Source organism: Nannobrachium achirus, assembly GCF_963921795.1.
Source record: "Nannobrachium achirus genome assembly, chromosome: 6".
NCBI classification, from domain to species: domain Eukaryota; kingdom Metazoa; phylum Chordata; class Actinopteri; order Myctophiformes; family Myctophidae; genus Nannobrachium; species Nannobrachium achirus.
In genome coordinates, this window is record NC_137815.1 from 46,192,935 (window position 1) to 46,218,049 (window position 25,115).

The 25,115-nt window shown below is 44.0% G+C and overlaps 1 protein-coding gene across 1 annotated transcript; it reads left to right on the forward strand.

The window, feature by feature from the left end:
* Positions 1–1,401: 1,401 nt before the first annotated feature.
* Positions 1,402–24,654, forward strand: vapb (VAMP (vesicle-associated membrane protein)-associated protein B and C). The gene is given in 7 exon segments (XM_080727402.1): positions 1,402–1,634; positions 8,111–8,220; positions 8,223–8,265; positions 14,095–14,198; positions 18,135–18,215; positions 21,340–21,519; positions 24,449–24,654. Coding segments are annotated over 7 exon segments (735 nt in total). The 5' UTR covers positions 1,402–1,576; the 3' UTR covers positions 24,608–24,654.
* Positions 24,655–25,115: the final 461 nt, after the last annotated feature.

The following is a 25,115-nucleotide window of genomic DNA, read 5'->3' on the forward strand; positions in this document are numbered from 1 at the left end:
TGAACCCCAGCATCCCTATTCTGGGGGGAAGGTTCACAAAAAATAGCTGTTGTGACACTTTGTGAGCTTGTAGATTTGCTATTTTTGGTGAAGAGAATTGTGGTAGATGGAAACAGAACTCATCATGTACAGTGCATAGAGGGTGGTTAAGCTGAAGTGATATTGATGAATTCCAAATGTGAAAATATTCTGCGGCACCCCCGGACTGGCATCACAGCACGTTGTGAGCTTGTAGATTGGCTATTTTTGGTGAACCTTCCCCCCAGAATAGGGATGCTGGTGCCACGGCACCCACTTTGGGAAACAGGTTTCATTCTCTCTCTCTCTCAGTGGTCCAGGGTAATGTGCGCTAACTCACTTTGGAGATCCTGTGGCAATGTTGTCGGTACAATAATTGGTTGTGTTGCCTCACTGGCAGCCAGCCCGCGGCTATAAATACTGTATGACACTTGAGATATGGGTTTCAGAAGGAGGGAGCTTCTCGCTGCACTTTCAATAGTGCTGAGAGGGCACAAAGTTAACTTGGCAATTTCTGAAAGCCAACCTCATTCACAATCTTTATATGTGAATAATATAGGCTACATGTGATCCATTACATGATATTTGACTTGTATGTTTATATGATTTGTAGTAAGATGGAGGGCTATGGTAGATTTTATTTTCTTTCTTACTGTATATTGGTCATCTGTGGCAGTTTGATACATATTAGGGTCCAGATTTGATCCTTTTGCTTTCAGTAAAATAATACAAATGTGAATTCATTAATACTGTGAATGAGTGCTGTTGTGAAAGCCTGAGCAACAGATGACATGTGCCTGGTACCAGAAAAGTAAAATCAATACCTGCACACTGGAATTATTTATTTTATGTCGGTTATCTTTCATCTCACTCAAAATTGCCATAATGCCATAAATTCACACACACACACACACACACACACACACACACACACACACACACACACACACACACACAAAAAAAAAAATATATATATATATATATATATATATATATATATATATATATATATATATATATATATATATATATATATATATATAGGTCTATATATATGAATGAATTGTGGACAAAATCTTATCCAACGACAACAAAATATTCTAAGTTTTGGGGTCTTTGAGAGGCTAAATCTCATCGAATTGGTGGTCCGTGGCGCAAATGCTGAAAAAATAATGGACCTTGATGTGAAAAAGGTTGAAAACCACAATAGTTTTAAGTGAAACAGCCTAGGTGAGCACAGTAGAGTAGAGGTGCAGCCTCGCATCACCTCGTCCCCTGCTCTCCCCTGTTGAGTGGCTGCTATGCAGGGGCAGTGACGTCGCAGCGAGCCTGCTCTCTCCTCTCACTCCCTTCCTGCTGCATCACAACAGCCGCTAGTAGCTCTGGAGCAGCACCAGTGAACCTGGGAGAGGGGGGGCAGCCAGGATCTAAAAGAGAGCCAATTAAACATCAATTAGACGTTGCAACACCCCGGCGACAGCATCATAACAAGTCCAACAACCAGCCAGAAAGTGGTTGCAGTGAGAAAAGCCCCCTTCCAGTTCCAAACCGCTGGGATATGGCCAGGCCAGAACAGGTTCTGCTCTTGGAGCCTCAGCACGAGCTGAAATTCCGAGGTAAGAGGAGGGGAGGGCCCATGTAGCTTTGACGTACCGGAGGGGGGAGAGGATGGGGGTGCAGCAGGCCGTGGGACGGGGCACCAACCCGGGCATAACCTGCACCACCTGTCCGGGACAGTAGCACCTGTGTCGGGGCAGGAATAGCGAGAATTCTAGAAGGACAAGCGCCAGGTCAAACGCCACAGCTCCACATACACATACACAGCCATGGAGATGACAGCTAGCTTAGTAGTTAGCCGGATTAGCTTGCGCTGGCTAAGCTAGCCAGGCCCCAGGCTGAGCAGTCAGACGTTTGCACTGCAGCAGCTGTCACTAAGCAGTGTAGAAATGGACGAAAGGAAAGCGCATTCGGCAGGACAACAGTCAGACGAACAAATGAATGAATGACACTGCCTTTCTAAATAACAGCTAGAGTTACAGTTATTGCGCATTAGCTGCAACATCCCTAGCGGTGTTGTCTAGCTAGCATTAGCTGGCTCTCTGATTGGCTGTGCCCCTATGCCTTGCTGGCCAGCTGTCATTAAACAACTTGACAACTAACTCCCAGGATGGGATCACGTTTTATATGCCATCATCACGTTGGACCATCATCATCATGAGGAACCGATAATTATTAACGTGTCAGAGAGGAACTAATGGGCGCTGAGCAGAAGCAGGTGTCACAGGATTGCGACAGCCATCCCCCGAATAGCTTATACAGCTTATAACATTGTTGTGTATTGCATTCACTGAGCACGTTTATCCACTGTACATACTGTACATTTATAAACGTTCTCAAAGTATGCAGTTTAAATGGCTGCAGACAACAAATGCAGGCGTTGTGCACAAGAAACCTAGTGCACAAATTAAGATTGAGTGGGATTCTTTTATTTTATTTTTTATCATTTAGTTTAATTGATTGATTGATTGATTGAATACATTATTAGAAGTTCGAAAAGCACAAGACAGTTCAGATACAAGTACTGCTAATAGGATTTAAACCTAAGAAGGCACAATGTGGCTTGTTTACATTGGAGTCCTTTTGTACTCAATTCATAGATAAGTTATGATAGTAGTGTAGTAGTAATGCCAGTGTAATTGGTAGCCTATTACACAGATTGTAGCTGGACAGAAGAGTGAGTATATCTTGTGTACCCAGGCTTCAGTTAACAAACAGGCATACCTTGTTATGGGTCTATTAGATCAATTTGTACACTGTCAGAGTTAAATTAACTCTGATGTAGGCCATAGAGAAGTTCTCTGTGCAAACTTGGCCTTGAAGCTAAGGCTGTATGTGGAGGGAATGGATTAAATCTGTTCACGCCTTCATTATTTTCTTTGCATCACTTATCCTACTTTGTCAAGGCTAATTTTAACGAATATTTTCAACACGCGTCCAACTTTGCACACTTGATCTCCTAGTGACAGTTCATACCCTTCACAGATAACAGCAATGGCATCGAATGTCTGCCCAACAGAGTTCTTTTTAAACTGAATTTTGTGGTTTCTGTCAGTTGGACACAATCCCGAGGTACTTTCAGGAAGTTGTAGATCAGGTGTACAGTAGTCACTAGTCACTGGCGCGAGTCCTTTCATTGAAGATTGAAGCCCCCTCAGATGTTGAGCCAAGTTTGTGAGGGTCTGAATTTCCTCTCTGTGCTGGCTCAATGGGGAAGGGAAGTGTCAGTTGCTCTGGACATTTACTGGGCTGAAACCTTATCTAGAATCTGGTGTATGTGCTAATTCTGAAACGGCTCACTTCCACATTAGCTTTTTACAGAGTACTACTGTCCCTTAAAGGCAGACTCTTGTCTCTCGTGTCTACTGTCTACACTAGCTACTGTGACACATAGTAATATGTTATTTTATTGCTAGACTAAACTAAATCTCCCAGACCCACGCAAATACCCAATCTTGAGATTTTATCATTGTTTTCCTAAGTGTGTAACCGATCTCAGATATAATTTAATCTTGATTACCTACTATGGAATGTTTAAGCCCCAACATTAAAGCCATTTGTACAGCCATTTACTGTATAGGCCCAATATTGTTATAATAATGTTGCAGACCGGGTGCCCTGCCCTGGTCTAAAAGCCTTTTGGGATTTTGTCAAATGGCTTTCACAAAGATAACGTGGTTGACACTAACGGTTGCCTGACTGCCTGTGGCAGGCAAGTAAATCTATTTATGAAGAACAATGCTACCTTTTTACAAGTAGCAGTTGCACTCATTCTGTTTTTTCAAAGTGACTGTCACCACTCTGCAGTTATCCATTGGAGTCAACATTAATTTGTTCTACAAGCACACATTTTCATTCAATCATTTTATAATGGACAATTTACTTGCAAGTACAAGTAGACTAGAACATGACCTGTACCTGCCTGACGGGCAAGTGCCTCTGAGACCTTAGTGTTAACCCCTGACCTTACTGAGTTATGGGAGTTCATTAAATTAGTATGAGATCACTGGGTGTCTGGCACTGGCACTATTCAAAGGTGGGAAACAAAATGTGTGGTTTGAATTTGAAGTTGGGTGCTAATGGGCACTTGGGCGCACTCATCACAAATGCTATGAAAACTAAGTACTGTATGCAGTGGTTCAGCTTCTTATTAAGATGCAATTGACTATTTCTCATCAATAAATAAGCTATTAGCCTAACCAGTCTCTTATGCATGCATAGTCAGGTCTTTGCACGCACGCACGCACGCACGCACGCGCGCGCACACACACACACACACACACACACACACACACACACACACACACACACACACACACACACACACATTGTTAAAGTAGACTTAAGTAATAATATGTTAAAGTAGACTTAAGTAATAATATGTATTCATCTGGTCATATTGTCTTAGTGGACAATGATGTATTTATGCCACATTTTATATTACTAGAAGCTGGGCCGCCCAATATATGGAGATATCTGTCTATCTGCGTCCATTTTATGCCCATATATGGAGTATCTGTCTGTGCCTCCAACTGTGTTGCAGACACAGTGCCGGTTCCCCCTTTAACGCAAACCTCATTATACCTGTTGTCATAGGACCCGTTTTGAACATCTGTTTGCCTGTGTCCATTTATGCCCATATATGGAGATATCTGTATCTGTCTGTCTGCGTCCATTTTATGCCCATATATGGAGATCTTTGACCATCTGTTTGCCTCTGTCCATTTATGTCCATATATGGAGATATCTGTATCTGTCTGTCTGCAATCCATTTTATGCCCATATATGGGGGCATTCATTTTATGCCCATATATGGAGAACGCGCGTGCCCGGGGAACGAACGGTTCTCGAGATACGCGGATTACATACATACATACACACACACTCACAGAGATTTTTTGTTGACTCATGTGGCGTACGTGATGTCAGAGCCTTTTATGAAGTGATGTCACAATGAGTCAGAGCTTTCGCCGATTTCCTCCGGAACAGCCTGATGTCAACAATCAACCAAATAAACCAACAATCAAATAAGGAGATTCCGAACGTTTCGCGCCGGTTCGGGAAAACCGCGCGTCGGGTCGGGTCGAGACCCGGCACTGCACTCCGTGCCGCGGCGGGGAACGCGCGTGCCGAATCTGAAGCCGGTGGGACGAACGGTTCTCGAGATACGCGGATTACAGACACGCAGAGACTTCTCGCATTTATAGATAGATAACATCTCTATTTCTGTCTTTCTGAAACACAGCAGTAGTTTTGCTGATAGGTTTACCCCAGGATAGTCACTAGGGTCAAATCTGTGAATAGGACAACTACAACCCTTACTCCCTTGCTTTTTAGCTGCTAACATCAGTGGCCATTAGATAGAATGTCTTGACTTAAGAAAACATAAATCATGTTGATGTAATGGGAGTCCATAGATAGACTGTATGGGCACTGTGTGCCTGGCCAGTGCCTGCCTAGCCTTTGTACCAGCCTGCAACGCTATGTTCAGTGGATTGTGACAAAACAAATCCATGGAACTGAGGCAGGCAGGCAGGCTGGTACCCAGGCTAGTGCCTGCCTGCAAAATGCATAATGGGAAATATATAATATGAACAGATAATGGCTGAAAAATAGAGAGAAATGGGAATATTTGTGTCATTATGGAATGTATGATGAATATTTAGTTCTATTGATTTTGATCATCTTGAAGTATGAACTGAAATGTGCATATCAATTGCATGTTTCCCTTCAAACAAATCAAAATCTCTGGATTACCTTTGTCAAAAGTGGCATCCCAGGCTTCGCTAATCAATAGAGCCTAAAGTCATCTGCCAAAAGTGTAGTTTGTTGTGATGGGGGACCGGGAAGTTGTCCTATTTAGGGACCATGTGCATTTTGCAACTTCAGCAGGGCTAGGAGTGTTAATGCAGAGAGAGAGGGCCAAACTCCTACTGCTCAGTTGTCCTCAATGACCCCACACTCATCCTACCTCTGAGTTGTCCTCAATGTCTCCACTCAAATTCTAACTCCTAGTTGTCCTCATTGTCCCCACTTTTCCTAACTGCTTTTAGTTGTCTTCAATGTCCCCACTTAGACTTAGGCCTTAGATATTCTTAGGTATTAGACTTTATAGTAGGTATTATAGTTAGGTTTACTTTAAACTATGTATAGTATTCTTAAAATACATTTTTGACTATTCTGTTTTTGTCATGTTATTGTGGTGTTTCTATTCCACTGCGGATGGAAATTAGCTTCTAGCTAAATCCGGCATGATGATTACATGAGATCACGTCCTGTTGATTGAATTTAAGTTTGTGTATCGATTGTTCATTAATGTGTGTTGTTGTCCTGTCTAAATATAAGTAATTTAATTTAGTTAACTTGTCCTCAATCTCCCCACTCATCCTAACTCCAAGTTGTCCTCAATGTCCCCACTCCGCCGAACTTCTAGTTGTCCTCTCAGTGTCCTAACTCCTAACTGTCCTTTAAGTAACCTGACTTGGCCCGACCAGCCTGTATTTCTAGACTATTTCAGATTATTAAATACAATGCATAGTTGTTGAAATACACTATACAATTTACCGTTATGGCATTTAGGAGACGCTCTTATCCAGAGTGACTTACAGTACTAGACGTGATTAATAGAATTGGGAGAAAATGACACATAGTTATTTATGTCCTAGAAAATAACTTTCAACATTACAAATGTAGTTCTAGTGCTGTTTCTGTGATGTCCTCAGATCTGCGTGATCTACTGTATCCTGATATTGACCATTTACCATCATATGCATGCATCCCCATCATATGCATGCATCCAAATGTATCACTGCATCATATGTGCTTTTTATATATATAATATACACATTTTACCACACATTTTATTTTGAATCTTGACAGTGTTGTATTCTGCAGCACCAGTCAGCTTGATAGTGCCCACAGCACCACTTAACCTCCCATTTACCTCTCTCCCCACTTGGTGTAAAATAAAACAAATCACTGTTGTAACGCCCTTTTTTTTTCTCAGAGGGCTCCAGTGTTGTTGATGAATGAACGTTGTTGAGACACTAATGCATCTGGCCTTCCAGTACCTCAGAGATGTGGTCTGTATTTACAATGCTAGCTGTAATTCCCCTATGGCCTAACAGAATCAGCTGCTTTAGGAGAAGTCATAAGCTGGTGAAGTGGATTACTGAGTGTGTACAATTCACTCTTTCAGTTTTTTTTTTTGAGGCGAAGTGTTGCTTATGATATTAAGCAATAAGCAACTAAGTGGGATGGTTAAACTCAAACTTAGGTTACAAGAAGTTATTTTAGGCAAGAGGCTGATGTGTGTTATTGAAGTATTGACTTTGACAGTACTTTCTCAAACAGTGCACTATGTCTGAAATTATACTATGGTCTTTGATGGATTTTCAATTTTTTATGTCCTCATCATTTGCCTTGAATTGATAGGTACTCAATTCTGGGAATTAGCACACCTCTTTCTCTTACTACACCATTCTCAAGTTCTGTCTATTCATAAACTGGGATTTTCAATCAATCTAACAGTTGTTGCACATGCTGACTCCGTTTGGATGTATACACTTTTTACGGTCTATGGGTTTGCCGCTCTGACATCACTGTGATGTCAGGGGGAACCACTCTTAACAGAATCCCTTTTTTGCCCATATATGGAGTTCCCTGATGTCATCAATATTAAGCCCATATTTAACAGGACTTCATATGGGAATGCCCATATATGGAGGCCACATTGGCCACATACCACACAACAGAATCCATATGGCCAAGACATCCCATATCTGTATGGCTGGTTCTACAGACAGGGAGGGCGCATATTTTTCACCCCGATTCAGTCAATCCGATACCCGATCACCGATGGCCAAGACATGGCACAACCTCGCCCTTTAGGGCAAGGTCGCTTGTCGCCCTGAGGCGTCTTACTAGTAATTAATAGCCTAATGAAAATGTCTGTACATAGACATTGTTAAAAACAAACAGATGCCCATTTCCACTCTAAAAAGTGGCAACTTTCTTTGTCTCCCGTTCCCTGCAGGTCCGTTCTCAGACGTGATCACCACGACTCTCAAGCTCTCCAACCCTACAGACAGGAATGTGTGTTTCAAGGTAAAGACGACAGCACCACGCCGGTACTGTGTCCGGCCACGAACAGTGGCATCATCGATGCAGGCACCTCCATCCACGTCTCAGGTAATAAGTGAGCGGAGAGGTCACGCCTGTCGACGTAGTTAACCGCATGAACCCTACTGTAGCGTCCCTAATCTGGGACCAACATTCATCAAAAGTCTCTTCAGCAAAGACATGTAGAGGTGGGGGGGGGGGGGGGGGGGGGGGGAAGCAGGGGGACCGAGTATACACAGGGAGTTTAAGTGGTTGAAGACCGAGGCTATCTCCGGAGCCAAATGTACCAGTTTTGCTTTCCTCTGCTGCCTGTTTCTGTCTCGGCTACAGTATTGTCCATCTAAATAAATAAATAAATACAACTTGAAAATATATCTATACTATAATTTTGCGAATGTCTGAGTGAGTGAGTGTCTGTCTGTCTGTCTGTCTCAGCGTGGCTGGAGCAATTGATCTGAAATCGCATCACCATCAGCATATGAACACACCTGACATAACTGTGAAGCCCGTTTGTCACTTTCACAAATCGTATGCTGTATATTCGCATTTTTATGGTGTATCTATATCTATTTAGCCTACAGTACCTTTTGTGACCACACATGTTAAGGGAGGGGCGCTGTTGTTCAGGCCATGCACAATCACACACAAACCCACACACACACACACACACACACACACACACACACACACACACACACACACACGGGGGGGGGGGGTGTGTGCAGGGCAGGCGGGGGGCGGGGGGGGGGGGGGGGGGTGGTTCTGGCCCTGTTACAGATGTTGTCCAAAAATCATGCAGATCTGTACACAGTATCTCTGTAGCCGTTAAATGGAACGGGTATTTCTTACATTGATGCTCCTACATATTAGCATGCAAGCACCAGTTAAAGTTACTTTCCATCCCTCATATACTGTGTGCACAGTGCACATCCCATAACCCACACACTGCACATCATTTTGGAGCTCTAACTGTGAAGCCCGTTTGTCACTTTCACAAATCATATGCTGTATATTAGCATTTTTATGGTGTAACTACTATCTATTCTGCATCTAGCATGAGGCATATCTATTCTGCATCTAGCATGGGGCAACATGTTTAACCAGCTGTGTGTGTGTGTGTGTGTGTGTGTGTGTGTGTGTGTGTGTGTGTGTGTGTGTGTGTGTGTGTGTGTGTGTGTGTGTGTGTGTGTGTGTGTGTGTGTGTGTGTGTGTGTGTGTGTGTGTGTGTGGGCGGGGGGGGGGGGGGGGTGTTGGCTGGCCCTCTTTCAGATGTTGTCATGTAGATCGGTACACAGTATCTCTGTAGCCTTTAAACGAAACGGGTATTTCTTACATTGATGCTCCTACATATTATCATGCAAGCACCAGAAAGTTACTTTCCATCCCTCATATACTGTGTGCACAGTGCACACCCCATAACCCACACACTGCACATCTGAACGGGTAAGGACTATTTATATAAAGATCAAATACTATCAAATATTGTACGCATGCTGTGTCTCATTCACCCTTGTTGTTCTGTTTTATTTTCATTTAATGGGAGGAAGTTAGGAACAGTGATTATCAAAATAACCTGCATGTCAACAGCAACGCTGGTCAAATAAATTAAACGTCTGTCTTGGTTATTATTTTAGCTACAGTATCTGCCAGGCCTACATTTCCCCCTGCTCCATCCTCAACTTACTCCTCCCTCTTGCTAGTTGACCTATTCCCCATCCCCCTCCCCAAACCCAGCCAGGCTCTATGAAGGACAGGACACAAGTACAGGCTAGGGTTTCCAGGCTACATCACCTCTGCCATTTACAACCCACCAGATCTGGTGTCACCGTCTGCACACTGTGTCACCTGGGACAGCAGTCAGTAGTGAGCCGAACAAACTAGCTCCAGTCTGTTCTGTTAACTGATGTCATTTGTCACCCTTATTAGGCTGATAAAGGTCACATCATGTTTTGGTCCCACCGGGATTGTAGTTTACACATTGAATCACCGTTGACCTAAGGTGCTCAAACCTCTTTCTGGCCAGTCTTGTCTTGAGTGAGAGCCCCAGCTCTCTAATTGGAATCAGAGCAGCTCTATAGAATCTTTAATCCAAAATTTAACAGCATTTTGCTGGTGGTAATTTCCCACATTGCTAAGCACCGTACAAGAGTAGTAAACTCTTCCCGTCTAGTCTGTAGTCGGTAATTGTAAACAGAGCAGCGTAAAATTTACATGGAAATTTACGTCTGTCGGAAAGAGAGGGAATGCTCTGCCACAAGATACCTACAATCCCCCGATGTGTCATTTGCTGGCTTAGCAGAGAATACTCACAGTGCTTTTGAAGCTTAACCCGGCCGAAACATTAGATGTTAAATGTAGCCCACACCACAGGAATGGTGCTGAGCTTGATTGGTGTTATCCAGCACCCATTGGAAACATCTTTGGCCTCAAAAATCTCTGTTTCAACAAATATTGATCCGCTTTTGGGAGGAAGTCAAAAGTTCTTTATTGTCTCAAGTAGGCCTGCTAAGTTGTCAGAACATGTCAATGTTCTCAGGGTATCCCAAAAGTTAAATAACATTCTTTTGTTGCAATTATCATCATTAACTTGACAGTGCAATAGCCAACTTTCCACAGAGCACAATTCCAGTTTGCCCACATTATGACAGCATAGGAATATCATCACCATGAGCAGATAAAAGTGGGCACCCATCTCCCGATGTTAATAAAATAAATAATCTTCTGGTGTGTGATATAATTAACCAATGTCAGGTACCATATTTACAAAACATTCAGACTAGCAGGGCAGGAAGCCTAACATTTTTGTTGACTGGCTTCAGCGGCTGATATCCAGAATTCACCACATACTGTCATTATTTAAGCAGCCGTTAAACTTTCTTTAAAAAATCAAACCTCGGTTCGAAGTGGAGCGGTGAATTTGAGCAGCTGTACCCTATGTGAGTGAGTGAGTGTAAACTGTGCCTGTGAGTGAGTGGTGAGTGTGCCTGGCCTGCACAAAACAGCGCCCCTCCTTTAACTAGTGTGTTGTGTGTGGCCACTCAAGGTATTGCCCAGGCTACGGACAGGGCCAGCCAGCCAGCCAGCCAGCCAGCCACATACCCACGGATATACCTGTTCATTGGGAGCGCTTTCACCGCTCCAAAAATCAAACCTCGGTTCGAAGTGGAGCGGTGAATTTGAGCAGCTGTACCCTATGTGAGTGAGTGAGTGAGTGTAAACTGTGCCTGTGAGTGAGTGGTGAGTGTGCCTGGCCTGCACAAAACAGCGCCCCTCCTTTAACTAGTGTGTTGTGTGTGGCCACTCAAGGTATTGCCCAGGCTACGGACAGGGCCAGCCAGCCAGCCAGCCAGCCAGCCACATACCCACGGATATACCTGTTCATTGGGAGCGCTTTCACCGCTCCAAAAAAGAAGTGCTTGCCATTGTCTTGTAGAGTAGACATACTTGCCAAAAGCCAAAGTTTACCACCATTTGGCTGGAGGCCAGGAGTAAGTGGTAAGTTCCCAGACTGGAATAAGTCTGTCTGTGAACCTCTGAATTATATTGAATAAGATAGACCCAGGAGAACACACTCAGTAGTAGTAGTAGTAGTGTGAGATCTACATGGCTCCTCTGAGAAACCTGAATATAAAGAAGCTTTATGAATACAGCTTGTAGGTCCTTGTGAGTTCTCCCACTAGGCCTATGACCCTTATTGACTTAAGTTTCTTTCCCAGTGTCAAGCTAGAACACCTACACCTCAGTCGGACTGCTGATCTTTGACCATTTTTTCCCTCACAAACTAGTGAACATGGAAGACGTGATAAGTTGTCTTCCTCAAAAAAGGATTGTAAACACGCTCCGATTATAAAGAAGCCCCCCCCCCCCCCCCCCCCCCCCCCCCGAATGTGGCGTAAGAGCAAAATGGATGATGTGTATTTGGTCTATAGGGGGCTGGAAAGCACTGCCATAGCTATTGTAAATGGAACAGAAGCATTGGGAGACTGCTGCAAACACTCAAAGTTGGGTATTTAATTAATTCTGTAGTTAACTTCTCTTCTCAAGGGACCCAATTAATTAGCGACAGGAAAGGGAAACTTTGCTTTACAACCCAACCTCTCCCCTTCTGATGGTTCCATTCATCAACAGCAAGCAGCCAAACACGCAGATTACAATCCTGCTCAACCGTGTTGACTACAATTATTCTCCGTTTTATGAATGAATGCCCAACGTGAAGTCGGAAAACTAAATCACATTATTAGTTTATTTTTATGCAAGATCCTCTTTAAAGACTGCAGATCAACAAGCTCGCAGCACAGCGCAGGGCAACACGTTGTGAGCTTTTAGATCTGCTATTTTTGATGCACAACACAGGCACGCAACTAAGTATAAATCAAGGCTTCACACGCCTTCCTGCCTCCATTCTCCGGTGCTGTCCCCTCAGACCCAAGGTAGATGGCCGTGCAAATTGGGCCTGACTGAAACAGGACGTTCTCAATCTGTTCCCGCCGTCTGGTTCTGGTTTGCTATATTGAACGGGCTCTGATTGCTGTAATGGCGCACTACAACTCTGAGGTTTTTCCACTCTGGGGAGAATTGGCATGTGCCATATACAAGAACCATCCTGGTAGCCACATCTGAGAGCAACCATAGCTGGCTTTGAAATTAAGAGGTCATTTGTTTCTAACCAAAGCCAAAGAATCACGCATTGCTCAGAGTTGGCACTGATATTTAAGATTTGCCTTTTGAGTTCCAGCCTTGCTCTTTTAAGAAAAATAATGAAAAAACTGCAACAAATGAGAGAAAAAAGATCACGCATCAGTAGTCATTTTCATCCCCTCTCAACTGCAAGGCTCCCCTAAGCTCTGACTGGAATGTTCTTTTTTTTTTACCGACATATGAAAGTGATCATTGTAAATCATCGTTACAGCTTTAAAATACCTTTTCGGCCACTGGAATGACATCAAATAACACCACCGACTCAAGTGCGCTGATGTGGTGATGGGTTAAAAAGTACCATTCCAGCCCCACACCTGCTTTTTATTAGAGCGATATGTAACGTTGAGATGAAAAACAACGGTGTTAGAAGCTGTTGGAAAGATTACCCCCCAGGGTATTTGTAGATCCATCAGTGTTTCGCTGTCATGGTAACACTAACATGGAAATAAATCACCTCCGCCATATTTCCGAGCAGCATGGGGTGAACGCAGAGCCTCAGAGCTGCCTAGGCCCCTAGTTTACCGTTTTGACAAATATACGGGCGCTCGACGCTCACTAATTCCCCTTTTAATACTTTAGACTGATCTGGAACACTGAGTTGAGAGTGGGGAAAGTCGCTGACGAAGAGTGCTGAGGGCCTAATCGCTGACATTCCAGAAGTGTTCACGTTCAGGGGGGACGAGTTTTATTGCTTAACGTCACCTGCAAATCAAATCCGGCCTATCTACTGTGATTTCGATGATGTTAATGCAATTATCCACCTGACTTGTCGCTCTTCGTTAGAGTTAGGGGAGGGATTAAAATCAACATCCATGATTGTTTCCTTGCTGTAGAATGGTATGCACATTACATTTTTATATTTAATATTTTAACCACTTAGACCCTATATACTTTGTTGACCGGGTCCCCCAGGGTTTTATGCTGGGTCTCCTCCTTCATTTCCTTTACACCAAAGGAATGTAATCCTCTTATGTTACATAACTGTCTGCGATATTCTTATGGCAATAAGAATCAGTCATATATTAAACCTTTTTGAGTGAAATGATTAAGAAATATCATATAGTTTCAGTTTTCTGAAACAAAGAGACCATTATTTTGAGAAGGTGACTATATTATTATGACGTGTGCCCAGGATGGGTACGCTTACTAAAAGGTTCATGTGGTTAATGCTGACTGTACTGTGTCTTTGTTGTGTTGCAGTTATGCTGCAGCCTTTTGACTATGACCCCAATGAAAAGAGCAAACACAAGTTTATGGTCCAGTCCCTGCTGGCACCGCCTGACATGACCGACATGGAGGGAGTTGTGAGTACCCTGACTTCCTATAAAAACACACGCACGCACAGTACACACACACATACACACTAGAGTTCTAAACAGGCCTGAAAATGAATGCCCGGCCAGAGCAATTACCATAATTTTAGGCCGGAGACTGGCCCGGTAAAAAAGAGAAAGTTCATGCCAGAAATGGCTGCGTGTGCCGTCTCAAATCACAGTAGGCTACGGATAACGGGAGGAGATGGAGAGAGTGAGGTACCATAATGCACACGAGAGGGAAAAAGAGGGCGAATGATAAAGAGAGGGAGGGAGAGAGAAAGAGACGTGACATGGTCACATCTAATCAACTTTTAGTTGGTGAATACTGTATATCCCCTCCGTTACTCTTAGTGGACACGCGGACGCATGCACAAATGTGCGCGTGCACACACATAAAAAACTAAAATCCATAAAGACTCACCAGTCGTCGCTAGGCTAGGCAAGCGGACAATCGAAAAAGGTCTGTACTTCCCATAGTTTTCACGTTGTAAAAAGGTGAATTTCAGAGCGAGCCCACAACGTATAATGCATTGCCTGGGGAAAAGTCTCCCCACCAAAGCTTTCTGACAGAAAAACACTTAATTTGTCAGTTCTCAGTTGGTCTTGCAAGGTCTTAAGGCACAAAGTGGATAGGTAACAGGTAACAGTTCGTCTTGCACGACAAGCATCAACAAATAGCTTCAAGTATACGTTCCTGAAACGGAACTTCAGAAACAAACTCACAATGATGACTTGTCAACAGCGGTAAATTGTATTATGTAGTTCATGTACTACAGCGCACAGCGTCGCTCTTCTTGGCAGTTGACACAGAACAAAACACACACACACACACACACACACACACACACACACACACACACACACACACACACACACACACACATACAAACATTCCACCCTCCATTGTCCATTCGTTCTCGTTATCCTTCTTTACCGCAACTAAAGGCCTTTGCACACAGAGTCCTATTTTCCTCACAGAAAAAACGGACTATTGTCAGAATCTGGTCAAATTCTGACCCGGTGTTCATTTTTTTGTGTGTGTGAAAAAAAAGTGAGGGAAATTTGTTTTTGTGAAGTTCTATCATTTTGTTATTTCCACAGAAAAAAAGAAAGTGAAGAAGAATTGGCGGGGCAAGGGAGAAGAAAACAAACAAACAAATGATCTACATATTTACACATAGTACCTGAGATAAGATATAAAGATGCGTGATTATACATGCAGATGTACTGTATATTGTACATGATTTACTCTGGATTTTAGTTAAGAAGGTGCGAGAAAGACAAAAGGCAAATGCAAAAGGTATACTGTATATACTCTGAATCTGCTATAACAATTATTACGTCTCCATGCTAGGGCTGGGCAATATATATAGATTTTATATTATTATTTTGGATATCTTGATACAGCATAAGACCTGTTTTAAACACTTATTTTACACCCAATGTTATAATTTTTAGAAAAGAAAATTAGCCAATCTAGCGTACAACGCATCGCATCACAAGTTAGGGCAACTCACAGCCAGGGTGAGACCTATCTCGACGACAGTGTGTGTGGTCTCGTTGGCGCTCTCATTATCACTTGCTCACATACAGTCGTAAATTAACTGCAACACGCTGGCAAGACGCTTGGGAATTTGGTATTGTGTTGTGACACACACAAAACCGTGTAGGTCTACGACGTATACCACACACAGACAGTGCACACACAGTACACACAGCCTGTGGAACAGTTACAAAGGGGACACTGTACAGAGGCAGAGAGTGAAAGAGTGAAGCCCAGTGGGTTATTGTGTAAGCCAGTGTGAGCTTCTAGCAACACTTGAAAGCAGATTGAGGGTGTAAGAAAGAAATAGCCTGCAGCAGCGCCCTGCTTGTGGTCGATCTCTTCCCACAGTAGTTTCCCTTATTTCACAGTCCAACAACTGTAGACCCAGAACACAATGAACAGAACTCCCACTGGCAATACACAATACCAGAACACAGAACATGTTTCCATAGGCAGGTTGACTAACAACACAGTTATTTGCACCAATGGCCTCTGGGAGCAGGGGGGGGGATCCACTAGGGTTAGTTAGAAGAATCGGATTCTGAATATTGCCAAGTATGACGTTTTGTGCAAGGAATTTTTCTTTTTGCATGTGGTTCTCTGACAACCCAACAAAACCACTGAACACACTGACCGCTGACCATCTAAGTACGTGCTGCACATACTGTAGAGGATTTACTAGACTGTATACAAATGGGCAACAAATACCACTTGTTATTAGACGTCAGGGCATTATTCAAGCACATTACCATGGCCAGCCCCTCTATTCATTTGAACCATAAGACAATTTAGGCTGTCAATGCCCAGGTGAATTCAGGATACGCTGATAATATGTTTGGATATCAGAAGAAAATTAAGCAATATACACATCATTATTGACAGGACAGTGATGCAGTCAGGTACAAGACACTTGCTCTGAGGTTTCTAAGCATCACTGACACCCTCAAGTGTATTGTGGTTATACAGTGGTTACCATCAAAATAAAACATGCAATCAAAATGTATTCACATTGTGTGGAAATTCTCTCTCTAAAAAAAGAGCTAGTGTTTTGTCTGTTTCCCTGGAAATTCATGGAGTCTGACTGAGACATGAACTAGAACCTGTTGACTCAGCCATTAGCCAGTCAACTTGAGCTAATGAGCTAATTAGAGATTGTGATTTTCCCAAACTGAAATACCACGCATAGAAAAACAAAACCTCCCTGTTAGCTCAATCCTGTAACCAAGATATCCGCAGTTTTTCAGCTTTAATGTCTGTAAACCTACCATGCATTTTTGCAAACCGGTACCGCTATCACTGACACCGTGTCACTGACTCACCGGCACAGCTGATGGAGAATGTTTTGAAAAAACTTGTCAAGAAGTTTTCAAAATTTTTACTTGTACTACTTTACCCATGTCGACGGGAGCTTTCTGCTCTCTCTGCAGGGATTCCATGTTGTTGTAGTGTCTCATCAGTATCTGTTCAGAATGACGTGCGGTCATCTTGACACCCAGCCTCAGCATGAGGGGTTCTTGGTTTCTCTGTTTTGGTAGAATGTACCACAATGTTTGACAGATAACCTCCTCTATTTGTTTCTCTCCCACTGATTGAAGTTGAACTTCATACGATGATTCGAGCCAATAAGGTTTACTTTGTTTTTCCACAAAGACACTTTGTCAGCTCTATATTAGGGTTAGGTAGTGACGGGTAACTCATGATAAAAATATGTATCCCGATACAGGAGACATGAGACATGAGTTTCCCAATATTGATGTTTGCCAATACGATCCACATGACCAAAATGCCATAGCAAATGCCATAAATGGACTAGCTTAGGGGCTAGCTTTAGTTTCACTGCCATTCTTCGTGTTCTATTCTCAATTTCATGCCCAATCCGCTCTCTGCTCTAAAAATGTACATTTTCACACCTCAGTTAACATTGTATTTACCATTGTGTTGGACAGGAGCGGGGGGTAGCAGTGAAAGCTTGACACATGTAAATTACAGTGTTCGATGCTTTGTACATAGGTGTGTAGCAAAAGTATTTGTCAACACAAGTGTTTTGAAACGCATCACTGATGCTATCCATGGTTAAGTTAGCCTCGTAAACCAGCCTCTCCCTGAAATTCTGATTTGATTTCTAGTTTTCTAGATATCTAGATGTTCTACTCCTAGTGAGCATATGGAATTTGGCTCCAGGAGGAGGCGGTTTACGAGGCTATGGTTAACTCATCCAAAATCGGAAATTACATGTATAAAAACAACAGTAAAAAAGCACATTATTGTGAAATACACCATGAAATACAACCATTCAATATTTCCGTTGTCTGTTGGTGTTGCAGCATTCTGTGCTGTTCTTAACAATGGGACTGTCATGTTATCCTGCTTGTATCTAGTGGAAGGAGGCCAAGCCAGATGAACTGATGGACTCCAAGCTGAGGTGTATGTTTGAGCTTCCTGTGGAAAATGAGAAAACGGTAAGCGCACGCACGCACCACGCACACACACACACACACACACACACACACACACACACACACACACACACACACACACACACACACACACACACACACACACACACACACACACTCCTCTCTACTTACCTAATTCACTCCCCCCCCCCCCTCCATTCTGTCACATCCTTTTGCTTTCCCAGCATCCTTGTGTCTTTCACCGCTCTGCTGAGTCCAGCTCTGTCTCCTTCTCTCTGTCTTTCCTGTCTCACTCAACCTTGCTTTGCTTTTCTCTGCCTCTCTATCACTCACACGCACGCACGCACACACACACACACACACACACACACACACACACACACACAGACACCTCTCTTTTGCCTTCTTTTTCTCACTCAATCGTTCTCTCCTTTTCTTTTTTTAAACTTAATTTTTTATTAGCAAATTGTCATAAACATATAGTGCAGGGTTAACATTATTACATAATTTCAAAATTCACAATGTAGTCCATTTTAGTCCATTTCTGTGATGTCATCCTGTTGGGCTTTGTATGCAGTCCATTTTTCCCATTTCTCGAGGAATTTTCTTCTTGTAACCTTACCTGAGTTTATGGGTAAATCTCTCCATCACATATATTTCCTCCACAATACACAGCCACTGCTCACTACGTTCTCTCCTTTTCACACCCTCCTTTCTCACAAAACACACACACGCACGCACGCACACGCACGCACGCACACCCGTGCGCGCGCGCACGGGTGTCCGGTATCGTTACCAAAACATGTATCGCATTTACACCTCGTATTGGCTGGTATTATCCGTAGGGTTGGTGTGTCTACATGATAACGCATGAATTCACTCAAAATGCTGGTGACTTCCTTTTCCTCCACCATAGAGACTCCAAGAAACTCTTTCCATCTCCTGGAAAACTGGCAATCTGTGGCATTTAGCGGCAAACGTGGCATTTAAAAGTCGCGTGACTGAAGATTGCATTTCGGACGAGATATCTGTAGCTGCACAAAGTGCACATGAGCCTAAGCTGGAGTGTTGACAGGTTTGCTCATTATAAGCGACTTTGGTCTTGTTTTCCTATAAAGTCTCTAGTCGCAGGTTGCCTTTGTTTGGGCTTGTTTCAGAAGTGCAGTTGCTTATTTGGTGTTGCTTTCAACATTCTTCTAGAAAATAGCTAATGTAATGGAGCTCAAGTGGTGAAACTGTTGGAAAACAGACGTGCTACAAGCTAACAACGCGTCACGTCCGCAACACGTTGTTAGCTTGTAGATCTGCTATTTTCCGCGAGCTGCCCCATACGACGGGTCAATCTGACAAGCTGACGTCATCGTATTCTCTGTACTGGTCCTTTTACGCAGCTGCGAACTCAATACGGAAACGCAATTATCCACTTGCAGAGTCAATCTCAAAAAAGTGTTGTACTGGGTCATAAATACGCGTCTCTTATGTGTCAATATCGCTGTATCAATAGTTTAGCGGACTTCTCCTCGTGTAAAAATACCCTGAGTTTGTCCTCTTTATCTGCATCTCCCTTAACCTGACTCCGCCAGATGGTGGCAGCAGTGCGTACCGCCCTTCCTTACCATCTTGGACTGGGACCGCTCGGGGAGAGTTGATAACACTCGTAAAGTCCCAGGCCGGACGAATCAGCGACAGCTACGGGCGGGCTCTGAGCGGCTCTGAGCCAATAGAATCTGACCGCAGACCACGTGGAAACCCAGTAGGCGGATTCCGGGTGTAACGTCATGCAGACAGGCCAATATAAGTGGTTGGAGTTGGCACTCCCAGACTGTGATAGACAGATGGCCCCATCCAATCACCTGCTAAAGAACTTGAAAAAATGGCCCGCCCCTAACAGCGGGTCTGTCCGAGCAATTCCAGATGGTAAAGCAGGGTGGTATGCAGTCATACGTACTGCTGCCACCATCTGGCGCAGTCAGGTTACATCTCCCTCTCTCTCTCTCCATCTCTGCCTCCATCTTATCATCCCGAGCCCCAGTGCGAGCTCTCTCTGTCCAGGCATTGTTATCAACAACCCATCGAGAGAGTGCGTGCACACACACACACACACACACACACACACACACACACACACACACACACACACAATCTCTCTCTTGCACGCTCTCTCTCTCTCTCTCTCTTTCTCACACACCGTTTATTATAGTTCTGACTTCTCCCAAACCACATGCAGCTGCAGACATTGGCTCCCCGTTGGATGGGCCCAGTTTTGCAGGTTCCACAAACACCAGGAGGGGATAAATTGCCTGTTGTTGCTGTTTTCAATTCATTAAGAGCTGTGAGATCCATCCACATGGCTCCCAGTCGGCGCAGTGCACCACGATGTCTGCTGGACAAGAGATAACAGCTGATAGGCAGGAAACAGCTTGATCCACTTATGAAGGGGACAACCCCAGATGAACTCTCCCACTAACATGATAGGAGTTTGTGTGTGCGGGGTCCATGTATGCACATATGTGTGTGTGTGCTTGTGCGTGCACATGCATGTGGCCGTTTGTGTTTTGCACATGTGTATGGTGGGAACTGCTTATCAGCGACACCCGATGCGTACCTGACATCTCACCGCCTCTTTAACCTTTTAAGACCGGGAACACATTATTACACATTATTACTTATCCATTACTTACCTACTTAACCGTTTATTTTATGTTTTTACTTAAAAGAAATTGCAGATATACAAGCTCACAGCGCTGCATCGAGTGCCGCACTGCAGCTTGTAGATCTGCTATTTTTTTAAAGTTCTGAAAATGTGTGCAAATCTTTGAATATATAAGCGAACATTTGTAACTCAAATATTTACTTCGGGGGTGTCCCTGATACATAATATTTCGAGATGTGGGTCGGCGACCAAATAATTCTTTGGGTCCTTGACATGAACAAGTTTGAGAACCACTGATGATAGAAACATTAGTTTTTCAAAAACCTTAGAAGGATTTAGAAGACATTATAGAATCGGGTCAAGAATAGCAGATCTACAAGCTCACAGCGCGGCACTCTGTGCCACGCTGTGAGCTTGTATATCTGCTATTTTTCAAATAGTTAAAGCATGAAATAATGGTTAAAGTAATAATGCGTTCCCGGTCTAAATGGTTTGTTAAACACGCTCCAACAGCACGACATGGAGTCCAGCAAGATGATGTCGTCCGGCCTGCTGAAGTCGGAGTCCTCCACACTGTCCATGAAGTCCATGAGCTCCACCCTGGACGACGGAGAGGTGAAGAAGATCATGGAGGAGTGCAAGAGGCTGCAGATGGAGGCGCAGAGGCTACGGGAAGAGAACAAACAGATCCGGGTGGGTGAGAAAGGAGTTGTTTGTTTGTTTTCCTGTGTAAACGTTTCAGTGCTGATTGAAGTGAAATAACAGGTGAGGTGTGAATACAAATGATGTGACTAATACGGAAACATGGAAACAAATTGTATTACTACTACTACTCTTGAATAGCAGTATCGGCTCTGTGCATAAGGAACCATTTCATATTGGGATGGGACTATGGGAAATAACGTACTTGATAGTCCTTTTTACTCTCTACTAAATCTCTTTGCCAAAAAATTGCCGATAATCGTAAATCGCAATTTCTTTGGTCATAATAATCGTGACATGACATTTTCATATCGTTCCATTCCTAATTTCATACCATTATTTTCCCATTATTTGTCTCGGCAGGAAACACATTACAAAGGGGTCATTTATGTCCGAATATGCAGAGCAATGTGCCACAAAATATCGAAATCAGAATCAGCTTTTCTTTTTGAACGCTTTCTAAGTTACACCCGCTACAGTGACACACACACACACACATACTAATAATGCCCTATTTAATACTTGAGAGATTTGGTCAAACATTGTGAAATCGGGCACTGACTCGCAGCCCTACCTTCACGGTTTATGCTCTACCCATGAACCTCCTCACTGTCTCCAGGTGTGTTGGTTGGTTGTCCACACCCTTCCCGGGTCAACAGTGGGAGTTGGCAGCAGTACACACAGCGGGAAATAAAGTTACAAAAAAGATCTCCAAAAGATTTAATCAAAAACCCTTTCGCAGTCGACACAGTTAATGACATTTACTCAACATGCATACATTTGGCAGTGGAGTATGATTTTAATAATAATAACACTTTTTCAAACTTGAGTTACAAAGTGCTGAACAGCAGTTTTTATCACAGTGGCATTTCTGTTTTTGTTTCATCTTCATTTCAACTATTTATCATAGGGTCATATTAAACCTCACATGCCCATTCTTCTTTCGTGTATCATCGTTCTTGATGATTGGTTGCCCATTGTCAGCCCATTAATAGGTGGTAGAAAGGAAAGCTTGTATCAAAGGGTTGTGAGTCTGACTCAAACACATGATGTCCATGTACAATATGTATTCCCCTTTGATGTTTTTAAACCAAGCCCCTTAAACCTACATTCTCAAGAGAAAGCTTTCAAAAGTGCATCATGGGCCGCTCTAAACGGAAGAACTGAGCAGTGAGTCAGTCAGTCACTCCTAAAACAAGTAGTATAGTAGGGGAGGGCTGATTAATACAAAGTTGAAAACCCCCAAGCGATATTGCAGCACCACTCCACCCCTCCTTTGGTCCTTTATACTTTGAATTGATCCTTAATCAGCGGCAGACCTCAGTCTTGTAAGCTCCCAAGGCATTTTTTGGTCCGTCGATGAGCATGTCATCAATCACAGCCATCATTGAAGTAGGGTTTAGGGTTTGTGCTTTTAAATATCTGGTGATGAGTCACACACATGCACGCACGTGCGCTCGCGCGCGAATGCAGTCCTACATACGCACTCACACACTCATATAGTATACACACACTTCACATTCCCTCTCTCCCACATATACATGTGTGTGACTGTGTGTGTGTGTGTGTGTGTGTGTGTGTGTGTGTGTGTGTGTGTGTGTGTGTGTGTGTGTGTGTGTGTGTGTGTGTGTGTGTGTGTGTGTGTGTGTGTGTGTGTGTGTGTGTGTGTGTGTGTGTGTGTGTGTGTGTCTCTCTCTCTCTCTCTCACTCTCACACACACACACACACACACACACACACACACACGCCACTGACAGCCAAGTGAGAGACACCCCAACACACCACCCCTACCTCCCCTTTAAGTGTTGCCAGAAGCAGAACGACTGTTGGCCGCTCCTGCGGCTCAGATTAAACTAACAGAGAGACCCCCCCCTGTCCCCCCTCCCCTCCCCTCCCGCTGCTGGGAAATCAAGAGTGTTAAAGCCTGGCGCCTTTTTGTGGTCCTCAGAGGGTTGGGTCAAGTGCAGATTTAAGCATATCCCTTTTCTTTGAATGAATGAATACAACTTTATCTTGGTGACTGATTGATACAGTACACTGACCCCTCTCTCTTCCTCTGGTGTCCTAATCTCCTCATCTGTCTATCTGTCTCACTCTGTTTCCTGCATCAATTCACCCTTTCTATGTTCCACATCACTCATTTCCCCCTCCTTCCTTTTCATATTTTTTTTGTTTTTGAGAGGTACTCCTGGCAGAAGCTGTCTGGTCCGGTACGAAGCTTCTCGGACAAAGCGGCCCGAAGCGTGGCCTACATCTTGCCTACATCTCAGCACAAAACGCTTAAAGTTTGTTGTACTCCCAGGGTCACATTGGCCAAGCTTTGCTTTTGTTCGGGGAGTCAAAAAATCTCGGTGGCAGCCGAATTAATGACGGTACCCCCACCGCCGAACCTCTGAATGACGTCTTTGCGACCGTCAAGGTCGCAGTTACTATGAAAAGCTCCACCGGCTGGCTGGCTGGCTGGCAGTCACGTCACGTCACGTCACACTTTTGCCCTAGTCATATCTCTGCCACCGTTGGCCCTATCAATGCCAAACTTTGCACACACTTCTTGGATGGCAAATCACAACCTCCACCCCTCATTTCTCACATGACCCTCTTCTAATGCCACCATGAGGCTGTTTTTTTCAAACACATTTTTGGACACTCCTCCTACAGATTTTGGCCTAAAATCACACAAAGCGGTACACACTATAGTCATAGTCATGTCATCAACATGGATCTGTCCCATTTCCCATATTCCCTCCTGATTGGCTACGATTGCCTTCTAAAGTTTGTGTATGCGACCTGACGGCCCTTTGTCTGGGTGACTTGCATCGTTACTTTGCCATTTCTTAACGAACCCCTCCCCCCCCCCCCATGTCTCCTCCACCCCGTCTGCCCTCCCTCGTCTTCCTCGCCCCTGTGTTCCCCTCCTCAGGAGGACGACGGCTTGCGAATGAGGAAGAGCAACGTGATGTCATCTCAGCACTCCTCCTCGGTTGCCATGGTGAAGGAGGAGGGCCTGAGTGCCCGCACGGTGCTCCTCATCGTGCTGTTCTTCGTGGTGGGCATCATCGTGGGCAAGTTGGTCTTGTAGAGCACAGCACAGCACAGTCTGGTCTGGTCCGGTCCGGTCGGCCCACAGCATGCTTTTTTGGGGGGGTGGGGAGTTTGGGTGGGGTAGGGGGGCGGGGGGGGCGGGAGGTTATGAAACAAACAAACACAAATTCCCAGGGTGAGATGTACAATTGCAAATTGAGTCATATTGTGTTATGAACAAACCAACCAAACTGTTACAGATCTTGCCTCTACGTAAACATTACATAATCCTTTTCTGGCCCCTTCTTCCTGAAGTTTCATGTTATACAGATGACCATTTCCGGGAGCTAGGGTGGGGGTTCGGTTAGGTGGGGGGGTTGGGATCATGACGTATTGCTAGTGATTCAGACAAGGGTTTTCTAACACTGGCGAAGCAGGTGGCGGCTGTGGTGGTAGTAGTGGTGGTGTATTGATGGCAGTGGTGCGACTGAGTCAGTTTGCATTGTGTGAATGTCATATAAAGCGTATTGTGGTTTCTTTTTCTAAGTGACAAGGGCCTGAGCCTA